A 22,339-nucleotide genomic window follows, 5' to 3' on the forward strand; every position below is an offset into this window, starting at 1 on the left:
ACGGGCTTGATAAAACCGGCCCCTGGGCTCAACAAGAGCTAGGGCGGCCAGTCACGTGACTTTAGTTTTGGCGGGAATTTGTATATCATCATCCCAAGAATTTGAGAACGATTCAAGGTATGCAAATTTATTTGTATTTTTTCAATTGTTTTTTATACAACTTTGTTTCGCTTTTTCTTTTCAAGTACTTCTTTCAGTATATTATACCTTAATTTTATACATTCTGTTTATATTAGGATGGTTTTAGAGTTATATTCGGAACAAAATAATTTTGTAAACAAAGGATCTTTTAATTTATAAACTTTATTATAGATAAAAAATTGTTGTTTCGTATTTAAAAATCTTGTCAAATGATTTATATGCCTTACTCAGAGCGAATTCAAAGACTGTAAAATTAAAATATTCTTTCCGGCTCCAGGCAATATAAACTCATTTTATGACAAGTACTGAGTTTATATCTTTTTATCTTTGGTTGTTATAACTGGCAGAATTTGCCCAGTATTGTAGTACTTATAGAGAAGTACGATAGCACTTTATAATATAACCTGAATTATTCATTATTTGGCAGCAAATTTAATATGCATGTAATTATTATAAACCCGGCCTTGTAATTATTGTATTCTCTTGTGGTGTTTATTATAGGTCTCTTTCTAAATATGTACAACCAGTTGTACTACAAATATTACCCCTTGAAAAATTATCTTAGAATGTACTTACCTCCAGCCAGAACCCGGATACATTATAATCTTGATTGCATACCTGGATATACCTGGAGCCAGTATAAGAATAATTTTTCACTGACAAACTTCTGCCATGAGTACTGTACATATGTTTCATCCCAAATCCCAAAAGAGTATACGTTTATAAAAATTCTATGAATCTTGCATGTAATTTCCAGTGTACATATGCAATTGTGTGATTCAATCCCCAGGTGCCTTAGAGAATTTCTTGTACATTTGTAACCCTAGCAACAAAAGGAATTTTGTTTTAGACCATATAATCAGCAAATTTGTTTATATTACCTATAGTAATGATTTACCAGTAAATCAGCTAGGACATACCAGTAAATCTTTGAACAAGTGACTTGGCTGAAAAGTATATGAGGTCCCACTTTAGGATAATATTATACATTTATGCAGGGGCTAGGAAAGATTGTTAAGGGGAGGGGGCATATATTCATGTTAACAGACTACTATATATAAAACCCTTTAATCAATTAAATTAAAAAGAAACTAATATATACTGCTGGGGCCGGTCGACTCAGAAATACATAACTCTGATTGGACAATTCTGTCCTTAACTACAGTTAAACGTTAACTAGTCTTTTATACAATTAACTGCCCCCTGAACAATTAATATATGAATATTTGCCTCCCCCCCACTTACTGTAATGATCTTCTGCGGCCCCAACATTTATGGATAAACTGAAAAGTGTACTTGTATTTTGCATATATGGTGAGTTCACAAAATTTTACTTAATTATTATTCAATTCCTGGAACACTAAATGTATTAATTATACATGCAGATCGAGCTAGATTTTTTATCTTTAACCAAGGCCTTTTGCCCGGATAAAGTTGCCTTAATTTTTTTCTTCAATTTATATTCAAACTGAATTAACTGATGCCTCATCTAGACATGCATGATCATGATAAACGCATAGGGATAAGAGTAATTTTAATTTTTAATTTTATTCTGCACCAAATACATCCCTATATAACCCAGCTGCATGTGCTGAAGCAAAGCCTTTATTGCTGGACACTGTGAATACTGTATGTGCAAATAATTTAGATCCACTGATTTGACAATTAACTAAGCAGTTAAAAGAGGAATTCTTAACAGGTAAAATTCTCAAACACTCCGTTAAAATGTTCTGTTAATTAACAAGTTTTGTATGACCAATATTTTGCCCATATGATATTTTATGAAAAAATGTGACAATGTGGGCTACAACACTGTCTACTGATATTCCGTCACAGTGCTGTTACAGACACATGATATACAAATATCAGGGTCCGGTTGTTCGTAAGGTGTGGAGCTTAAACAGTGTATGAATAAGCCAATTAATGTTTACAAACTCATATGTACATCTTGTGAAAGACTGAACAGGCGTCGAAAGAACTTTTGATTAGGGGGGAGGAGGGTAGGGGCTGCGTCTATTCGGAAAAAAAGGTCATGGTGAGATCCCGCGCAGCACCTTAATTTCCCCCCATATATGCTTCAGTTTGGTGACTGGCCACTTTCAGTGACACAAACTAGCACGGTAAAAGAGTCTTTGGCATGGGCCACCTCGGGTTTCAAAGGGCAGACTGAACCTGCATCTTTTCATTCTTTTGCGCTAAATAATATGTACTTTCATTGAAAATTAAACTATTTACCTTGAAATATTTCAGCTAGCTCAGTTATTCAAATAATGGATGTCAATTTTGTTTTTCATTTTCAACCTATCTGCCGTTCCAGTTAGACGCCCTACGGACAAATGGCCCTGTACATCACTATTAATCAGTATTTTCCTTCAGGTCATTGCTCCGAGGCGTACTGGTTTTTAGTGACTCCTATATACTGTATAGTTTTACAGATAAATATTTTGTTCAGGTTTTGAGTTTCTATGGATGATCATGACGAAAGAATGGAAGCTGATACAGCTGCATTGGATGATTTAAAATTATTGATTGAGAGTATTAAATACCGACACGAAGATTTAGAATTTCAGGAGCAAGCTCTGAAAACCATCGCATCTATATTTCGGACCAGTGGTAAGATTGCTACATTTGCAGTGTATTTTTTAGTTGTCTTTTTATTTAGACGTGCAATTGCCAGATATGCATGAAAGATTTACAAGAAAGCATACGTGGTATTTTTTTAGTTATCGTGTAGAAATATAGATAGTAGGTCTAGCAGATCTTTGTTGCGAAAATCAGGCGTGATGTCTCTCTTGGAATGTGGCAGTGATCTAGATGCTCACGTGTTAATGCTATTGGCAGGGCCACCTCCTGCTATTTCTCAGAATTTCTTGATTGTTATATGGCGTTCTATACTTCTATTTGGTCTGGATCGGGCCATTTTTGTTTGACTCATAGCATTTCTGTGCATGAGAAGTGCGACGCTTGCCCTGTAGGCCTAATGGTCCACCGTCCAGGTTTCTACACTCCTACTTACGTTGTTATTTTTGAAGTTCAAATTGTTATTTACAAATTTCCTTTAGCAAGACCTCCGGCCGAGGGTCAACAAAACGCACTGCTTTCCCGAAGTGTCAGTAACTATGTGATATATTTGTTGTTATATCTAGTGTCAAAATGAAAATAAACCAAAGAATTCGAAGAGCTAATTCCTAGACTTGTATAGATTAGAATATGAAACAATATAAAGTTAACTTCAAAAACTTTCCGGTGATTTCCATGGTCGTGTTGCTAGGGAAAGCATAGCAACAGGCATGAAATTTCATAATTTGCATTAGGGAAAATTATGAAATTTGATGCCCGATCGTGTTGATCACGCGTAATCATGGCGAAGATTTAAAGCCCTCCACGCGTGGATCATCTGAGGAAAACAGAAAAAATGAATTGTGACACTAGGTATATAACAATAGAATATAATAACTATAGTTTGCTGGTTTGGTTCTTTCTAGACAATACATCGAGCTTCTTGGTTCATACGAATGGTTTAGAACACATCTTAAAGATACTGATATCCCCTGACGACCAACCAACCTCGCTTAGAGAGGCTTCTCTACATGCATTGTGCGCCGCTTGTGAAAGTAATGGTAATAACATATGCTGTCCATGTTAAACGTGCAATAGTTTTAGAGAATAAGGACATTATTATGTAGTTCTTGCATGTACCGTATTAACTTAGGCCTATAATATTATAATAATCTGACAATGCTTATATGGTTTTTCTAGGATTATTGAGATTAATGATAAATATAAAAGATAGTATTAGTGTCAGGGGAGGCTTTAGTTAGGGATTGTTAAGATCAACTTTGTTAATAGATTCAGATTTTAATATGAAAATTGACCCAGGGAACTATTAGAATCCCTCTCTTTTCTCTAAAGGGTTGGGTAAAAGAGCTTACGGGGTTAAAATATGAAAGCAATGAATTACCTAAATTATTTCATAAATTATTGTGTATAAATCAGGTGAATTAATATTGTGATGGTGCTGCTCTGAGTTAGAAACAGGTCAAGCTCAAAATTACTTTGATTGTCGAGGTTTTCATTCAGGAATATTCACGTTTCATCACTGTTCTTGTAATTTCAGCTAGCGTCCGACAAGTATTGTGCACCCAAAAGATCTTTTGTGTACTGAAGAAATTTTTGTTGATGAAATCGTCGATAAGATTGCAAACAATCTCTAGTTACTTACTGATTTGTCTAATTAAAAACAATGGTAGGCCTAAGTAGAATGTTGATGGTGATTTATGGCAACACGAAGTAGGATCAAATGCGATATAATTCTCATCAGTCGTACCAATACTTCTTCAATTCTTTTTTCTATTCCAGAGAAAGGGCAGAATCTGGCGAGGCAGACAAAATGCGTTGAAACATTACGTTACCTTTTCAAGTACGTTTTATTCCCATATAGCTATACTCTGTAGAAACAGACTGTTAACACAACTCTTTGTTAACAAATTAGTGATTCATGCAGCAAACTACAGAACATGCATGCAGAAACCCCGGGCCTCGGTAAAACGATAACATGAAAGAAAGTAGTCATAGCAACTAGCAACAGCCGTATATTTTCCAGTGAAATCTAATACAAGTGGAACGATAACTCATTTCAAGCCGACTTTGTGCTCAGTTTGCAAGTAGACCCACTCTTTTCTAAATGTTTTTGTGAAAAATAAACATTTTTAAATTGATGAAGTTTTCATAAAATAGTAAAATAGACGTAAACGCGAAGTATCACGACTGAATTTCCCAAATATGTAATCAGATTTTAAAAGAATGCTGCCGTTACGAAATGATATTGAAGCAAACACAAAAAAAAGACAAAAATTCCGTGCGTTTTTTTGGAATTTTTGTTGAAAGTTTGAGATACAACTAGATCTTCAAACTACCAAAATAGTATCTTATCAGCATCTTAGAGCATCTTATCACCGAGGCACAACTAGGTCCAGGTTGTATATAAAGCAAATATGGACGGTAAATTAGTTCAAGCGATCAACAACGAAGCAAGATGATTTGAGAAGAGAGCAATCACTTCATTTCTACGTTGATAAATCCTCTCGATCAACTGTTTTTCCGAATCATGATCAAGGCATGAATGAATTGGAGGATGATCATAGAGTTAAATTTAACAAACATACGGCTAACAAGTATTTCATACTTTCATATACGGGAAGCGACATTGCGAGGCAGTCCTACGAGAAGGAAAACCAAGTGATAGATGTCAGTTGACGTACTTTAAAAATCAGTAACCTCGGGGATTATATATTCGCTGATTATGTAACAAAGAGGGCCCTCTCTACAATAATTTGGCCTAAATTTTGCACTTTCACAATTTTTCTGCACATGCGCTTTAATATACGTTCATTTAAAAGCGCAGCAAACCTAAAACAGAATTATAGCTACATATTAACAAAGCGTACGTATTTTTAAAAAGTATAGATATTCAAAATGTTAACAAACCGTTTGTTCACGGACTTGACTTCCACTTAAGTATTTCAAGAACAATTTACTGTGATGTTTTTCCAGGGATGTTCGTTCTCCATCGCATTCTCCACGCCTTCCAAATAGACTAGCGGAATACCTCTCATCAAATTGCCAAGAAAATGAAGCTCTGATGAACCTCTGGCAAACAGCGACACATGCCTTGTCTGTTTGTGTTTATAACCCACAAAACAGTATGCATTTAATTTCTATCGTTTTTGTTTTGCTGCGATTTTTTGTGCAATTTTCTTATTTTTGTATATACTGCAGGAGAATGAGCGTATACTTTTCGGATGTGCAAATAGGGAGACATGTATAGCTATAGCTATAGAAATCTTTTGATGTGGAAAATACTTTCAATTATCATCCAATGGTTGCAATTTTAATCATTTTATAACACAGTTTTTTTAATTGAAGATGACAACCAAATTCTATGTTCGTCAGCGTTTCCTGCTGTTGTCGCTTATCTAAGGAATTCCGATTATCCACGTATACAAACCAGTACCCTCACATTTCTAACAAATTGTTTAGCAAATAATAGTAAGTATAAAAATTCAAAATTCCTGTAGTCTTATAAATATTAATTGCACTTGTGAAGTCGTTGTACTTTTTTGTCTAATTATTCCCAATATTCGCCATTTTTTAAATAAATCCCCTCTTTCTTCTCCAGTTGGCTCATATAGAGTCATAATTTAAACCAGTTCAGTGTTGCCTTGAAACACGCTCTCCTTTAGGTCGTTGTCAAGTCAATTTTCGTCTGGTAGGAGGTATAAGGGTATTATATGATATATTTCGAGAAGACCTGCTTGCTGGTGGCCAAATACCTTCCACTGTTCTTCAGGTCTTGATATTGACAATAGATGCAGCTTTGCGTGACAATGGTACGCTAACATTTATTTCATGAATATACATAATATTATATACTCGTCATACTGCGTCGACGTAACAGTAGCTATCAATTACTTCCTTTCCATAATTTTTTATCAGACTGATCGGGGGCGTAACTAGAACAATAATTGTGTGTGTGTGTGGGGGGGTGAATATTCATATATTGGGGAGTTTTTTAGCAGCAACTGCGGGTACGAGATTCGTCACTCTCGCGCCTTGTTTGCTTACGTCATCAGCCAAAACTCGTAGTCGTCGAGTTTTTGCGGACGAGTTTGTTGGCAAATTTCGTACTCGAAACTCGAAAGCCCAACGACTACGAGTTTGTGCTGATGGCGTGAGCATGCAAACAACGCGTGAGAGGCGAATCTCGTACTCGTACTCGTAGTCACTGCTATTGCTTCATAACGAGTTAAGATACGCCAAATTTGCGACGCGTACATGACATAAAAATTGCCACTAGTGTTAAGAAAACACTAAACGCTCTATTCATTTGTTTCACATACGGCCCTCATTTTTTTTATCAAAACGAGTTCTGCCAGACGGATTTCTATTGTAAACTATTGCACTTACAAAAGACATCCTTCGGGCAGATCCGAGTTGCGAAACAGTAGACTATCTAACGGAACAATATTGTAGAATGCCCCTTTCGGATACTGTTGGTACTGGATTTTTTCTGCAAGAGTACAAGAATTGCTGCTTAAGAGAAGGTGCAATATATTATTTTTTGTATCTTGATAGACATGTGTCGCGACAGTATAGCGGAAATGGAAATTGTTCCCCTCCTTTTGCAATCACTTCAGCTTTGTTTTGCATCTCCCAAGTTTAAAATACAGTGTTTGATAACACTTTCTGCGTGTATTGAAGGATGTGGTAAGTAGATGTGGGTTTTAGAATGGAAGTCTGGTGCGTCCAAAAACCAAGACCCAGTGTCCAGATTAGTACACCAGCATCGATCAAGCACGTGATCAAAGAATGTTCGTTTTGATATAGCTGCAGAATCTTTCCACTGCTATAAGTCCACCGGCTAAGTCGTATATGTAGGTATATAAAAATCCCGACAGCTAAAACCAAATTTTCTGTAAGCTAAAACCCCTAGAAAATTTTATACTGTAAACAGCGTGTCATAATACTGCTGAAAAAAACTGAGCATGCAAAAAAGCAGCACCTCAAGATTACTCTTTAATAGGTGTAAAACCAAGGTTCTTTCTAGATTCAAGTTGCAAACAGTTTTTAACGAATGAAGGGATGCCTACGGTAGTGAAGGTGTTAGCCGAAAATCAGGTAGGTTGCGTGTAGCAAGGACTGTTGGCAAATGTTGATTGTCACCTTGGACACTTTATTTACTTTGTTGACGATGTTGTATTTGAGTCCCTTCGAATTTTATAGAATTGCGAGGAGTTACAAAAGTCCGCTTTATGTGTTTTGCAAACGTACTTAGAGCAAACCAGTAAGTCTTTTAAACGACACCTGTTTTCTGATAATAAAAATTTTCAATCACATCAGTTTTAAAGGAATTGTGCTTAGGAAGCATGTGGTGCATTATTAAATCTTTCATTCATTTCTTCAGAAATAACGATACCGGAATGTATGGATGACGTCTTAAAAAAAATACAGATAGCGCCAGATAACTTACTTCAAGTGGAAAGTAAGCCGTCGTATTTAATCGCCTGTGACAATGTAGGAAAAACTGTTATTAAGGTGCCAGTACGAATACCGAAGTGGTAAATAGGTATAATAGTTGTTGGCCAGGGCACATTTCATGCAATATGTTTTTTTCCTGCTAGATGGAAAACAGAATATAGAAGGTGAAGGTGAAGTAGATGTTACAAATGTGGAGAATGGGAGTAGTAATGGTTGTGAAAGTAATGTTTTCATAGAAAAAAGAGACATAATGCCATCTGGACAAACTGATATGATAGTTAACCGGATTCAAGATTTAACGAATGAAGTCCGTTCTTTAAAAGAACTCTGTGCATTTACAGTGGTGAGAAGAATATTTGCAATTAACTTGAAAATACTATTTTGTATTAATTTATCATTGTGTCTATAGCTTAGTAACACACGATAAGTGTGCTTTTAACTGTAGCTAGACCCTGAGATAATTGAAGGTTTTTAGTTTCATATTATCCTTGTAGGAACAAAAGTCAGTCAGTGACAATCGAATTGATCGTTTAATGGATATGATGAACACTACAACGCGTTCTGGCGTGATTTTTTCGAATAAAGACGTTGACAGCAATAAAGCAGATACCTCAGTTAGCGAGACAGGTTTCACATGTGATGAGATGAAAGAGAAATTAGATCCCACAGATAGTAACTCAATTGACGACAGTCCTTGCAATCAGATTGTGGGTGAAGATATGCATAGCGAAAAAATTCAGAATGGTGATGATGTTGTAGGATTGTCAGAACAAAGCGAAGCCTCCAAGACCAGTGAATCACCTTTGCCTCACCCGATTGGAAATTCGATCAAAGCAGGTCCTGTAACTGATTCGAATGAGCAAATACCCATTCACTCAAATACGTTTGATTGTACAGTTGACCATAATCAGGATTATCCAATAGTGGAGGATTTGAAAACTAACCCGGACCCAAATTCCGAAATTATATCCAGTCAAAAGGAATTGGATTTAGATACAATTAGATCTTCATCTGACGTCTGTTCTGAAACCTGTAATGGTGATAGCAATTGCGAAAAAGTTGCAAACATTCGTTGTGGGGAAACTCCTAAAGATCAGAAGACAGGTGAGTTATCAACATCCCTCCAAGAACGATGTTATGCTCTTTTGTGTTCTGGAAATATATTTATTTTTCGTGCGCCCATCACGCGTAGAAAATTAAATTAGTGTAGTTACTTAATAAAATCATTCAAACATCAAACATCAGAATCTACGTTTCAATCTTTCTCGGATTTTTTGCATAGAAAAAATATTTTTTTATGGAAAAATATAACCCCATGATTTTCCTGCTTTGCTCTTACCTAATAAGGAGAAAAATCCAATGAACTCTCTAGTAAATCTAGCATAAAAACTGCCAAATCGTTTTTTCTCTCAATCCATCGAATGTAAACAACGCTGTTCATTATTATTTCAAATATAGAAATTATCAACAGCAGAGCTAGCAAGAGGCCGTTCATAACAACGGCCAATGAGGAAAGAAACAACGAAAAAAGTTCAAAACGACGGCTTCGAATGTCAGAATCTGATCATGAAGATTCTCCTTCCCCTGGTCAAGAAATCCTTTTTGAATCTCCAGTTGATAAGTCTGTCGATGTTGATATACCATTACATGACGTGATATTGAAAGCACCTTTCCCACCCAGGAAAAAAAGAAAGGAGCCTTTGTTGTTTGAACGCAACAAAAAAGGGGTAAATTTAATGAATTAATACGATCTCTTCTCCTTAACAGTATTATCAAAATGCCACTTTCTTGCTGCAATTATTCTTTTAGATGTTTTTATTGGCCTTAAGGCTATTAAAACCCTGTAATTATATAGACCCAGTAATAGCATTATAGATCAAAAAAGAAGCGAACTGTTGAAGTATGCCACCCGTGAAATTGATTTTGTTCTTGTCCCCTGAGCCCTGATGATAGGCTTGAAAATGTTTGCGCGATACCTAAAGACGTCCTACTTTAAAAGGAATGCTTGAGGAAACACTCTACTGATAGTTTTGCTGCATAATATTTTAACAATTCTAAAATTGAGTTAAATATGAATTTGTGTGAAAATCACCGTTATGGGATAATTTCTAGGCGTTAATAATCTTATTGTTAATTATTTTTATTCCACAGATTCCCTGATTTTGATACATTCACACCTTTTAAGTTCCATTTCCATTTTTTCGCATAATCAGTACATTTTCGTTCTTATTATTTTGGTTTCTGCAGAATTGAAATAAAAAAGGTTATTTTTATTTTAGATCTGCCGTAAATGTCTGGGATGTCGCGTGGACTTCGCTAAAGTAAACAGCCATAATTATCTCAGTAGTATACGACGTAGCATCAACACGTGTACTGAACATCGTTTGTTTGTTATGGAAGTGGTATCTGCTCTTCAAAGATACAAAAAATTTAAAGACACAAAAAAACGGTCACCAGATTTCGACTTCGTGTCGTCTCCAAAGGTTAACGTGCGCTGTGAAGGCTTCCCCAGAGAGGTAGGATATGACGCAGTTATTCGTTAGACATGTGAGTAGGAAGCATACGTTTGAGTGCACTACTGTATGGTTGTTTAAAGGCGGATTTCCACTTACAGCGAAATCGTTCGCTAGCGAAATATTTGCATATTTTCTTTTGAATTGAGAACAGTCAAGTCGAACTAATTTATTTATGCTGTTAAAATTCAAAAGAAAACATGCAAATATTTCGCTGGCGAACGATTTCGCTGTAAGTGGAAATCGGCCTTAAGTATTTTTGCGCAGTGCCAGATCTAGGGTTAGGCAGAATAAATTCAAATTAATTTTAAATTCAAAATGCTTTAATAGCTACGTTATAAGTTGTATTTTGGAAAAATTTGTATTTGGTATTCGAGTATGAAATCAATGGCAGATGTATTTTTAGATAGCAAACAGGGTAAAACCCGATGAACAAAAGAACAGTTCAAGGCCCACCAAAAAACCTTTTACTGCACGCGAAATTGAAATTCTCAAAGAAGGTTGGTAGTCGTTGCAATGTTTACGCTGATGAACAGACAGTGGGAAACAGCCCTTCGCGCTGCTTCTTTCAATTTATTGGCTTAGCTTTTTCAAATAATTTATGTCCATCGGTTTATATATATGTCCATCGTTAACAGGCGTGGACAAATACGGGCCTAGATTCAGTATCATTGAGAGATATTGCGAGTTTAGTACGAGAAGGTCTGCAAAAACGTTGAAACAGAAATACACAAGTTTAATGCAGGTAAGTTTTATTCCTGGGGACAGTTGTTTAAAACACGGCTAACTTAAACCAGGATATGCAAATCTTTACATTCAATTTTCGCAATTTGTCTAATTTGTTGTGAACAGACGTGTTCATATGGTCCCATCCAATTTGCAAATTTAGACACGATTAAGAAGCAAAACTAACTTGTAGGTGCTTTTCAGAGCGTTTGTAATTATTTTATTTTTTCTCGACGTAATAGTTTATTATCTTTCGTTACTGTTTTATGTTGTTCATGAGTGTTTTCACAGCTAAACATTGTGAATTTACTAAATCTGTGTGTGTTTTCCAGGCTACTTGCTATAAGCCAAAGAAACGATGTCCGTTCACTGTCCAAGAAGAGGAAAACCTCAAGGACGGCGTTTCTAAATATGGCTTTCAATGGAAAAAGATTTTGAATCATTACAGTTTTATGCCGCAAAGGACTCCGCAAAACCTGAAAGACAAATGGCGAAATATGTTAAAATGAGGATAAAATATATCCTAGGATTTCAAGTGAAGGTGTTTTTTTTGCAATTTCGCTTCCATCTTAATGTGATGACTATGATTTGAAATTATTTATATAAGTTGCCTGCTATAGGAGGTGAATTTAAATATTGAAAATTTTCAACGCTCAAATCTCAACAAGGCTGTATAAGGTTAAAAAATGTTGGTATCTATATACTCTATTAATACAAGTTTAGAATGGTTTAAGGTTGACTGTGTGCTAATTTGTCGAATTATATAAAATGTTTTTGCTAAATTCACTCTATGTGTTAACAATTACTATTGTTATAATTATACCTAGTGCTTTCCTATTGGACAAGAGGTCCACGCGTAAAGGGCTTCAAATCTAAATGATTAAGCGTGATCAACACGAGAAAGCTTCAAATTTCATAATTTTCCCTAGGACAAATTATGAAATTTGATGCGCATTCCTATGCTTTCCCTTCGGAAATCACAGGGAAGTGGCGAACATGTATATTTTTTATGACAGAATTTTTCTACTGTTTTTGAAGTTAACTTTATATTATTTCATATTCTAATCTATACAGACACTGTTTAGGAATTGGCTCTCCTTTGGCCTCCGGTTTATTTTTATTTAGCACAAAACACACTGTTTTCCTCGGCGTTAGGTAATAAATGTTAAGTAATATACAATTACTTAATGGTTTCCGTGTTTGGATGGCCTGATCCAAACACGCGGGAATGTTGCGAGAGTTATGAAAAGCGCGCGAAATTTCCGTGTTTGGATGGCCTGATCCAAACACGGGCTTCAACCAATCAGAACACGCGTTATATACATGTTATTTTATAATTCAAATTACACAAAGGCCTTGGGAGTTGGGAAGCCTGTTATGATTATGCAAGCAAACGGAGGGAGAAATATAATAATATGGGCCCACCCTGAACTTCTAGAGTTCGGTTTCCCGATCCTTCTTATCTTCTCTGTTTGTTGGTAGTACGTTCAAACATGGGGCTCGGCGGTATTATTGGAAGTTGGTTATCATGTGACGGGATGCGCATCTTTTTTCTTTTTTTATTTCTAGTTCCTGAGCGTTTATTCGTAAGCAAGAGCTGAGGATTGGCAAGCCATACCATTTGTTTTCCCGTTTCGACCGAAGTATGTGAAGCATAATTCATGAGCGAGGAAAATTTTTATTTTTTGCAAATAAAGATAACAAGATGCCAACAACTTTATTGACGTGAGTAAAGATGTATTGCCTACCGATGCGTTTATTATTTTACCGATATACATATACAATTCGTATTTATATATAATATTTTTATTGTGCGACTATATTAGTATTAGGCCCCCGAAGCCTGTCCTGTCGAATACCTGATGAGTGATTAGAGGAATATGATCAGGGAAATATAACGAAGGAGGGTGTGAGAGAAGAGGTCGATACATTCATGTTTGAGGTACTTTGACTTGATTTATTTTTTTACAAATCACCAGCTGGCGGAGACGGAGCCTTTTCTGAATTCTGATTGGCTGTAATATTAACAATATCTAACCTCGGTTAGAAATCTATATTTTTTTCCTAAAGCGAAGCCTTTCATGAACAACTGTATCAACTTGAGATAGCGACACCCTAAGTGAACAGTCTTTCCTTGCAGGGTCACGACACAACAGCAGCTCCATTACAATGGATCATTCGTCTTCTTGGTATTAATCCTGATGTTCAATCACGTTTGCAACAGGAAGTAGATATTTGGTATGGTAAGTTCGCAATTTCTTTTCTCTGGGTGTTTCTCCTAAAATTTTGTTACAATGATCGCCTAAGAATATCCGGAATCAATCTCGTGCCCAGGGTTTTGATACCTACGCTCTCTGGGTACGAGGTTGATCCAGAGTATGAAAAATAAAAATGACAACAAAGCGATGGTTTTAAAGTCTGGTTGATCAACGTTTACAAGAAACCTATTTTTCCACGAAATTGGTTATACCAATATTATAATTTTCCCTATTTTGTATGAAAAACCGTCACCAGCAATTTCAACAATAAATTCGTTTATATAAAGTACCCTTTTGAAGTTGTACCACGTCACAGCAGTCTCGACTTAGTAGCTACGGTATGGCGCAAAAATTTTAACACTCAAGATTGACCTGAACGAATCTACACTCTCGTACACAATGAAAAGAAGAAATGCGCATGCAACCAAATTTTCAGGAAAATAGCTGGGGTGAACACATCTTAAGTAATATTTTGACGAACAATCAGTGATGGTATTTTGTAGAATCTTTACCGGCTGATGGAAAAATAAACCCTGAAAATCTGAAGGACTTAAGTTATCTGGAATGTGTCGTGAAGGTGAGATATAATTATACTAATAATGAATGTTTTCATGAGGTGATAGATTGAATAGCGAAGCCGAGTTGAATCAGTGAGTTGAATGGAAAAGTCCATCTTTTACCGAATGAAAATGTTCTTTCTTTTGCAGAAATGAATTTAGCATAAAAAAACACCGAAATAAACCATTCTAATGTTACTAAAATATTTAGTAAGGGAACAATTTGTATTAATTTTATATATGATAATCCCATTGGCCATACTATTTAGATTCGTGTTCAAATGCGCGCGAGCGTTACCGGCACGAACTGGTACGATCGATATTGTGAGTCATTGGAAACTTGCAATGGAATACTGACGTTTGAGAGTACCGACTAATAGAGTATAATTTAAGGGGAAAAAATCAATTCAAACAGTGCAAGCCTTGCCACTTTGCATTGGTTTCTATTATAGGAGGGATTGCGATTGTTTCCATCTGTACCTCTCTTTGGTCGTGAATTGACGGAGGAATGCAAATTCGGTAAGATTTTTTTACAAAGAAAAGTGACATGCAGCGCTGCTGGGTAATTATAATAATCCGAGAATGAACTAGTTTATCTTGTGAGATGATTTCAGCTTCATTTCTAACCTTGCATAACCCTCAGTGATCGAGCTGAGTAAATAACAGGAAATGGTTCAAAAGTTGAGCATTTAGGAATTCTAGATTGAACTGATACTTATTCACTATTATAAACGACGAGTGAAGCAACAACCTATAATATAAAAACCTTTCAAAATTGTTGACAGTCCCTGCATGGAATATTTGGCCGCTATCTTTGAAGCTATAATCTCAAGCTGAATTGGGCACAGGTGCCAGTTTCTTTCTATTGTTTTGGTTAGCGTGATGGTCGGTTGCGGAGACAAAAACAATGGAATTGGACTAGTGGTCCAGTACTGGTGCCTATATAATTAGGGCTTCAAATTAGCTTCCAAGAGGGCGACCGATTTATCGTTCTAGTTCACATAGAGCGTCACTGGCGGCTATAGCGTTTCTTCATCTCGTTAAAGCATCATGGTTAAAAGAGTCTAAAAATAAGATTTTTCAAGTCCGTGTTCCTGAAGGATGTAGCATTATTGTGGCTTCAATAGGTTTGCATCGTAATCCTGAGGTATGGGATGATCCAGATACGTTCAATCCTGACAGATTTCTTTCAGAAAATAACGTTGGAAGACAACCTTTTGCCTATGTTCCTTTTTCTGCTGGACCAAGAAACTGCATTGGTGAGTAACAAATAATTATATGAACAGTCATATTCCGTGCATATTAACCAGTCAGATTGCGTGCTTCACTGTAGTTATTACATGATGAAATTTCTAGCTATTTCTAAGAATTCATGTTACAGTATGATATAGATCAATCCTTGAAGCCTAGCCTTGAAACATTGATGCTTAGAAAAAAAACGTTCAACGTGTTTCGTTAACACTGAAACATGTTACTGTTCTGGATAGACTCTGGATATATTTTTTGTGAAATATCTAAAGAACGTTAGAATTGAACGAAAAGTTTTCTATCATTTATCGATATATATTATGCAAATTAAATCTTCATCATCGCTATTATTATTAGCGTACTAAAATTACTGGATACTGATTAATTCATCAAGTATTTTATTAATTGTACTGCTGTACAATTATCATTAATTGATGATTTTGCCCAGATAAAAAAATGGCGGAAAGTTATTTGCATATACAATCTAAACAGTCTTAGATGAACTGAAAAAGGCCAAAAAGGAAAACGCAAATACTGTCCAAAGCACAAAATAATGGATACAAGTCTGGCAGGACTGTATTTTTACAAGAAACTATCGTGTTTGCATTGAAAATTACGCCCGAAAGTTCGTATTAAAACGCTATACGAATGCTAATAATTATGTTAATAATAAAAACTAGCCCCGGCAGTTCGTCCAATTTTTGCAAAATTTTCAAACATCACTCGTACTATTAAACGTACTAATTAAATTCGTACTATTGTACTCACCATCGCATCATGATACCTATATTTATCAATTTGTATTTTCGTTGCAGGACAAAGATTTGCTATGATGGAAGATAAAATAGTATTAGCATCCATAATACGTCATTTTAATATCAAGTCTACTCAGTCGTCTGATGATATTAGGAAAAGTGCTGAAATTATTCTGAAATTCACAAGTGGTATTATGGTCGAGTTGGAAACAAGAATTTTTTAAACATGTTCGATACCGCTCTTCAAAACTTGAAATTACTGACCTCTACAGTCGACCTAGACCCACTGAACTCTCATGTACCTGGATTGATAACTGATGATTGAACCTGGCTCACATTTGAATGTCCACATCAAACGATTTCTATAAATTTAGGCTGAAATATCCGACACTCAAACATTAGGCATTATAAAACAATGTTTTCGTAATAGTGTCATATTTGGCGAGGTTTTTTTGGCTTTTGTAAGAATTCTCTCCTTATTAAGCCTCTCCAGCTTTGAACTTGAAGAGTGCTTAAAAATTAATAAAATACCAACATCTACGCTTTAATAACTAGGCCAAAGATTTAAGATTGAACTCATTCAAATTATGCATGAATGCAACTGTCAAATTGTGAAAAATCTTTGGGTATGAAAGTCACCCAATAGAAAATCCGTGATTATGTTGAACAGAAATGAACGATTGCTGCGGCTAAAACCAACATACATGCATGTCTTAGCATTTAGCTATGTGTGAACTAATCTGGTATAGGGTATTCCCAAATGCAGACGAAATTGGGGAAACAAAATTTTATAAACCCAGTGTAAATTACTGGGCTTTACAACTGGATATAGTATAGTATATAACTCTCCTGACGAAGGTCCTCAGGTTGAAACGTCGAGAAGTTTTTTGTCTATTTTAGACAGTTGTTATACCACATTTGATGCTAAGTTCTCCTGTATAATATATTCCGTATGTTCTCATCGATGCTGCCAGCAAAAAATGCCATTAGCGTATTTTTATTCAAAGAACTCAACAAAGTCAAAACCGAGCAATTTGAGATATTTCGAAATAAATATATAAAAAGAAACAAATCGAAAATTTTTATTTTAGGTCTATACTTATATTTTTAGTTTTGAGATGGCTTTATGCTTCAGAATTTGGTATTTTTTCATATTCAATTTGCTGAAGTTGAGATACTTATTTCACTATTATGACTTATGTGCTTGGCCTTCGCAAGTAGATTCACAGTTTGACTCCTAAAAACGCGGTAGCGTTGAAACTAAAGTTGAAAGTTTTACACCGGCCCTATCAAACTGAAAGGTTCCTCTTTCTCATTTACCTTAACGATCGACGCATTAACAAATATAACCCCGCAATGCAGGTATGAAAGGTCTTAATTTCCGCATTCCAGACGTATAAATCAGTGCATGGAACTGATGGAAGTGCCAAATGCAACATTTAAAATAGGCCTTAACTTTTAAACCATTATACATTGTTTCATCCGATTTTATCATTCATGTATATGCTTATTAGTATATTTTTTATATAAAGTCAATACACCTGTTATACCTGAATAAAGCAATGCATGATTTGTTTACTAACCTTTAGCGGATGGAAAATTAAACATAAGTGATTATCATTCAGCAAACAATACTATAGTTAGGAATTATATAGTATACCTTTTACGATTATTTCAGTCCGTTCTCATTGACATCTTAGCGGAACAAAATCTCGGCTAGATTAACAACTATTTTGTACTGTAGCCGTAGGTAAGTGTGTTTTCTTGCTTAAAGTTTATAGTTTATAACTCTAAATCCAATATTACCGCAAAGTTTCTATTACCGTCGTGTGTAAATATATTTACTCGTCTCGTATGTGTTATCCACTTCATTTTATTTCTTCAATCTGCCCGGAGAAATTTAAACCTGCGACTTGCGCCTATAGAGCCTATATGTCTACTGATTTTCCCCCTCGTGAGTTAAGTCGGGTGTGAGAATCGAACCAATCATCAGAGGTAAAAGGTAGCTCCGTGCTCTGCGGTTGTTCAAAATTAACAGCCTTTATTTAAAAATGCGTTAATATAAGGCCAAAAGTCAAATAAACCAAAGTTTCAAAATTCTCTCGTACATCTTGTGAATGACTGAACCTATACACCTTATATGCATTTAATTTCATGCATTGGAAATAAAATAATCGTTGTGAAAGGAACACAAGGCAACGATTGTATTATATCTGTTTGCTCAAATGTTTGCTACTCTGCATTCATTATGTAATCTGGCTCGATCAACAGGCAATAGCTAAAGCACAAAAGACAATATTGTATATTGCCACGTTTTCTTCAGAAAATCCTCACAGATGACAAGCACAAATACGATATTCACCATCTTGCTGTTTTTGAACACGTTCGTGTGGACTAGCGGAAACAAACAGTTTCACAAAGCCAAACGATCGACGGCACATGGCCACGACCTACACAAGGATCACGTGATATTCCTTGGGGAGGAAGCCGCTCGTGAGTTTTACGGATTAACACAGAAGGAGTCAATAAGAAGACTTCGGTGAGTTCAACTAATTTACGAGTGTCACCCTTTACTAGAAACAATCTATTTCAAACGATTCTAATCAGTATGCAGAACGAGTATATATGAATATCCCCCCGTACCCCACAAGCAGACACTTAAGGATCTTCCGAGGCTCCTGTCTCGGGAGGCAGTGTGAAAATGTAAAAATCCTCTCGGTTTATTTCAGAATGCTTGTACCTCGTATTGACATAAATAAGGATGGATATGTAGACGATAATGAATTAACTATATGGATACGTCACAAGTTACAACCTTGGACAGTCCACGAGGATATTGATGCAATATTCCATGATATTGATGCTGATTATGATAATCAGATTACTTGGGATGAGTACATGAAAAATATTTTTGGGTTTATTGAAAGTGGTAAATATTCAAATTAAACAATACAAAACGTAGTTAATGTCATTGGAATTTCCGCAGCATGTTTTAATTATAATTATATGCTTTCGAAAATATTTTCTTCGATATTCATGTTTCAGAGAAGGACAAGAAGTGGAGCAGAGAAAATTTGTATAAATACATAGAAGATGATCGTTTAAAGTGGAAGTATGCGGACAAAAATGATGACAAAAATCTGACAAGAGAGGAATTTGAATTCTTTCACCACCCACGAGAACACGAAGCGATGAGCGAATACATTGCTGTGGTATGATATTAATATATTTGTATGAAACACCGCATCGAAAACGAGATATTAATTTAATTAGTGAAAGCATGATAGCAGTGGGACTCGAAATATAATTTTGGAAGTGGAAGTGGATATGTGCTAAAAAATTGCTTTGTAGCCTACATGCCAGCTGGGTAACTTTTACCAGTACATCTGCCTGGAAAGTCTCCCTGGTTTTTTAATCTGTCCGATACCTGGTGAATTATTATTTTTTTACACTAACGTCAGGTGTACGTTAGGCAAAAGCAACGGTCTCGCGTCCACATAACACAATGTTTCTCTCAATTCGTGTAAGAAAGTGCCCAAATTAGTGGTATTGTATCAGAGGTTTGTTAATCTTCTTGAAAATTACAGCTTGAAATGAACGAACATGATAAAGATAAGGATGGATTTCTATCTTTGAAGGAATATCTTGGTAAGACTTTTTCCTGAGTCGGTAGGCGCAGACTAGCCATTCCTATCAATTTCCGTAGCAAGTGAAGGTATACCTTCCGTAGCAAGTGAAGGTATACCATATCCCCACTAATTCCACTCATTTCTTACTAATCCTCGCTGTTCCTTAGTCTGTTTAAATTGTATAGTGCATGACACGAGTATTTATTGTACTAATTTATTTATTGTTGCATGTACTCAACTGCTAAAACGCGATGATAGAACTTCTCTTTTTGATTAATCTGATTCTTCCGTCTCCAGATAACACCTTTGATTAAAACCCGTTAATTAGGGTAAAATGGGCGCAAAAAAAACAAAAACTATAAAATAGAGAGTAGCGACTTACCAGTTTGAATGAACGCATAATGGTGCTAAATGGTGTCGCCTTCATCCTAATTTAATTTAATTACTAGATGATGTTGTTCTTTCATTTTGCAGAAGCCCACCGAACAGACATTTAGATTTAAGACTTTTATATATAGCAGCCTATAAAATGATACAATGCGCTTGTTTAGGGATGAATTTGATTGTTGAAAGAGGAAAGTTTAGGGAGAGTACAGCTTGTCATTAAATTTTCAATATTTAAGATTCATTGTAATTGATTCCAATGTTTCAATGAACAGTGTCAAACACCTATATATATGTGGGTATTCATTTCCAAGCATAGTCTGGTACTAACTTCTTTAATCTTTACTTGTATCCAATCCGAAAGAGGAAATTCTTACTACTCTCTTACTACTCTTGTATTTATTTATTGGCTTTAGACTCCATTAATTCACCAGCGTTTGCCGCCCTGGATATGAAAAATTTTTACGAAATTTTTGACCTTAATCACGATGGCAAACTCGACTTGGTGAGCTGAGAACACTTTGTAATAATTTTAGACGTAACAGAACGTGTGAAGTACATTAAGAAAAGAAAATTTTACACCCTCCATTAAATACACAAGACCCAAGATTCACGCAAAACAGCGGGGGTGTGAATATTCTTCAGTTCTGGCCGTCCGATTTCTATTGTAAGTGTAATAGAAATCCGTCGGGCATAACTGCATGAGTATATGAATATTCACCCCGCCCCTCCTCCAATTATCGTTCTAGTTACGCCCCTGGTCATAGGAAGTAAAATAAATAAATATGAATTAAAAATAAAAAACTCTAATAGACTTACCAGATGTTTTCTATCGAAACGAGGTTTGTTTGAAAACGAAATTTCATTTTGCCTGGATCGCTTAATCATCTCATGCAATCAGAAGTACAAATCTACAATTTTGCAGATGGAAATTGAAATAATGAAGAAACCTAAAAGTTACGATAAAGCCGAAGATGAAGCTATACATCTTATGGAATATGCGGATGGAAATGGGGTAGATTGCTTCTTTTTTAATACGTTTTGGTTTCCATTTGTCCTAACCATCCAACCTCGTTCCAATGACAAAGGGAAATGCCCTGGGAATGAGGTTGCTAACAATCGTGAAATGTCATTATCATCCATGACAAATTGTCAGAGGTTAAACTATTCTCTTTATTCAAATCGGCCATTGTTGACTACACATACAGAGATATTCTATCATATCAGCCACCATGACATGCTTATGACAATTACCATGCAATAAATGAAAACCAGGCTAGATCTAGACCATAACGCCGTCACTGGTGTCATACTATTATTACAGATATTCAATTAATGTTTAAAATTACAGACAAAACGGCTTAACGAATTTTTTTTTTTCTTCAATATAGGACGGCAAGCTTGGTGTGGAAGAGTTCGCTGCAAATTATCATATATTTGTTGGTAGTTACGGTACACGTTTTGGCCAAGTTTTGCATGACGAATTTTAAATTAGTAAAGAATTATTAATCAAAATAAAGATTGTGGTAATGTATATAATTTCTGTATATATTATTATTTCTGTCACCGACATTCCCGTTTTTAAGATAGGAGCAGCGGCGTAGCCAGCCGGGCGACAATTTAGTCATGCATTCTGATATTTTGGTATTCATTGACTGTGAAAGCAATGAGTTTCTAAGAAATGAATAATGATAATAACATAAAATTTGCATAGCGTGACTAAAGCGTCAGGCTGGCTACGCCACTGGATAGGAGATCACGACATGGTAGGTACCTACGGTTACACAAGTGTCACAAAAGCCTACGCTATGGTACTGTAATATGTTTATTTTAAATCAAAATTCAAAATTCCAATTTTTGTTGGTGGTATAATATCACAGAATATCATGGGTTAGCTCCAAAAAGAGGTTCCAGCCTTTGGTTAGGACCATGAAGTTAGGGCCAATCAATTAATTATGCCATCAATTTTCATGCTCCAATCGGGTTAACCGACACCAATCCAGGTTTTTAAAGTACCGCAAAGATAATCGGACAAATGCAAATGTTAAAAATGATTATGGCCAGACTGAATGCAGGCCGGTAAGCGGTTGG

The 22,339-nt window shown here is 35.7% G+C and overlaps 3 protein-coding genes and 2 long non-coding RNA genes across 5 annotated transcripts; all 5 read left to right on the top strand.

Moving 5' to 3' along the window:
- The first annotated feature begins 84 nt into the window (after window positions 1-84).
- Window positions 85-3,704, top strand: LOC114542576. The gene is made up of 3 exons (XR_003689687.1): window positions 85-117; window positions 2,594-2,754; window positions 3,627-3,704. It is a non-coding gene; the product is annotated as an uncharacterized LOC114542576 (long non-coding RNA).
- Window positions 3,705-9,204: 5,500 nt separating this feature from the next.
- On the top strand, window positions 9,205-10,567 carry LOC114540567. The gene is made up of 3 exons (XR_003689077.1): window positions 9,205-9,282; window positions 9,637-9,905; window positions 10,458-10,567. It is a non-coding gene; the product is annotated as an uncharacterized LOC114540567 (long non-coding RNA).
- A 4-nt stretch (window positions 10,568-10,571) lies between these two features.
- LOC114539399 lies at window positions 10,572-12,168 on the top strand. The gene is made up of 4 exons (XM_028560026.1): window positions 10,572-10,694; window positions 11,098-11,191; window positions 11,330-11,436; window positions 11,750-12,168. The coding sequence occupies exons 1-4, from the start codon at window positions 10,572-10,574 to the stop codon at window positions 11,924-11,926; spliced, it is 501 nt and encodes a 166-aa protein (XP_028415827.1). The 3' UTR covers window positions 11,927-12,168.
- A 742-nt stretch (window positions 12,169-12,910) lies between these two features.
- On the top strand, window positions 12,911-16,459 carry LOC114539407 (cytochrome P450 4V2-like). The gene is made up of 7 exons (XM_028560037.1): window positions 12,911-12,935; window positions 12,987-13,003; window positions 13,558-13,660; window positions 14,179-14,252; window positions 14,685-14,751; window positions 15,318-15,491; window positions 16,296-16,459. The coding sequence occupies exons 1-7, from the start codon at window positions 12,911-12,913 to the stop codon at window positions 16,457-16,459; spliced, it is 624 nt and encodes a 207-aa protein (XP_028415838.1).
- Window positions 16,460-17,896: 1,437 nt separating this feature from the next.
- On the top strand, window positions 17,897-21,769 carry LOC114542329 (calumenin-like). Its single transcript, XM_028561959.1, has 8 exons — window positions 17,897-17,985; window positions 18,559-18,774; window positions 18,965-19,164; window positions 19,281-19,447; window positions 19,823-19,883; window positions 20,665-20,753; window positions 21,174-21,263; window positions 21,640-21,769. Exons 2-8 carry the CDS (start codon window positions 18,572-18,574, stop codon window positions 21,736-21,738), a joined length of 909 nt encoding a protein of 302 aa, XP_028417760.1. The 5' UTR covers window positions 17,897-17,985; window positions 18,559-18,571; the 3' UTR covers window positions 21,739-21,769.
- Window positions 21,770-22,339: the final 570 nt, after the last annotated feature.

This window comes from Dendronephthya gigantea, unplaced genomic scaffold, assembly GCF_004324835.1.
Source record: "Dendronephthya gigantea isolate DGI-Jeju-01 unplaced genomic scaffold, DenGig_1.0 000003F, whole genome shotgun sequence".
In the NCBI taxonomy this organism is placed as follows: domain Eukaryota; kingdom Metazoa; phylum Cnidaria; class Anthozoa; order Malacalcyonacea; family Nephtheidae; genus Dendronephthya; species Dendronephthya gigantea.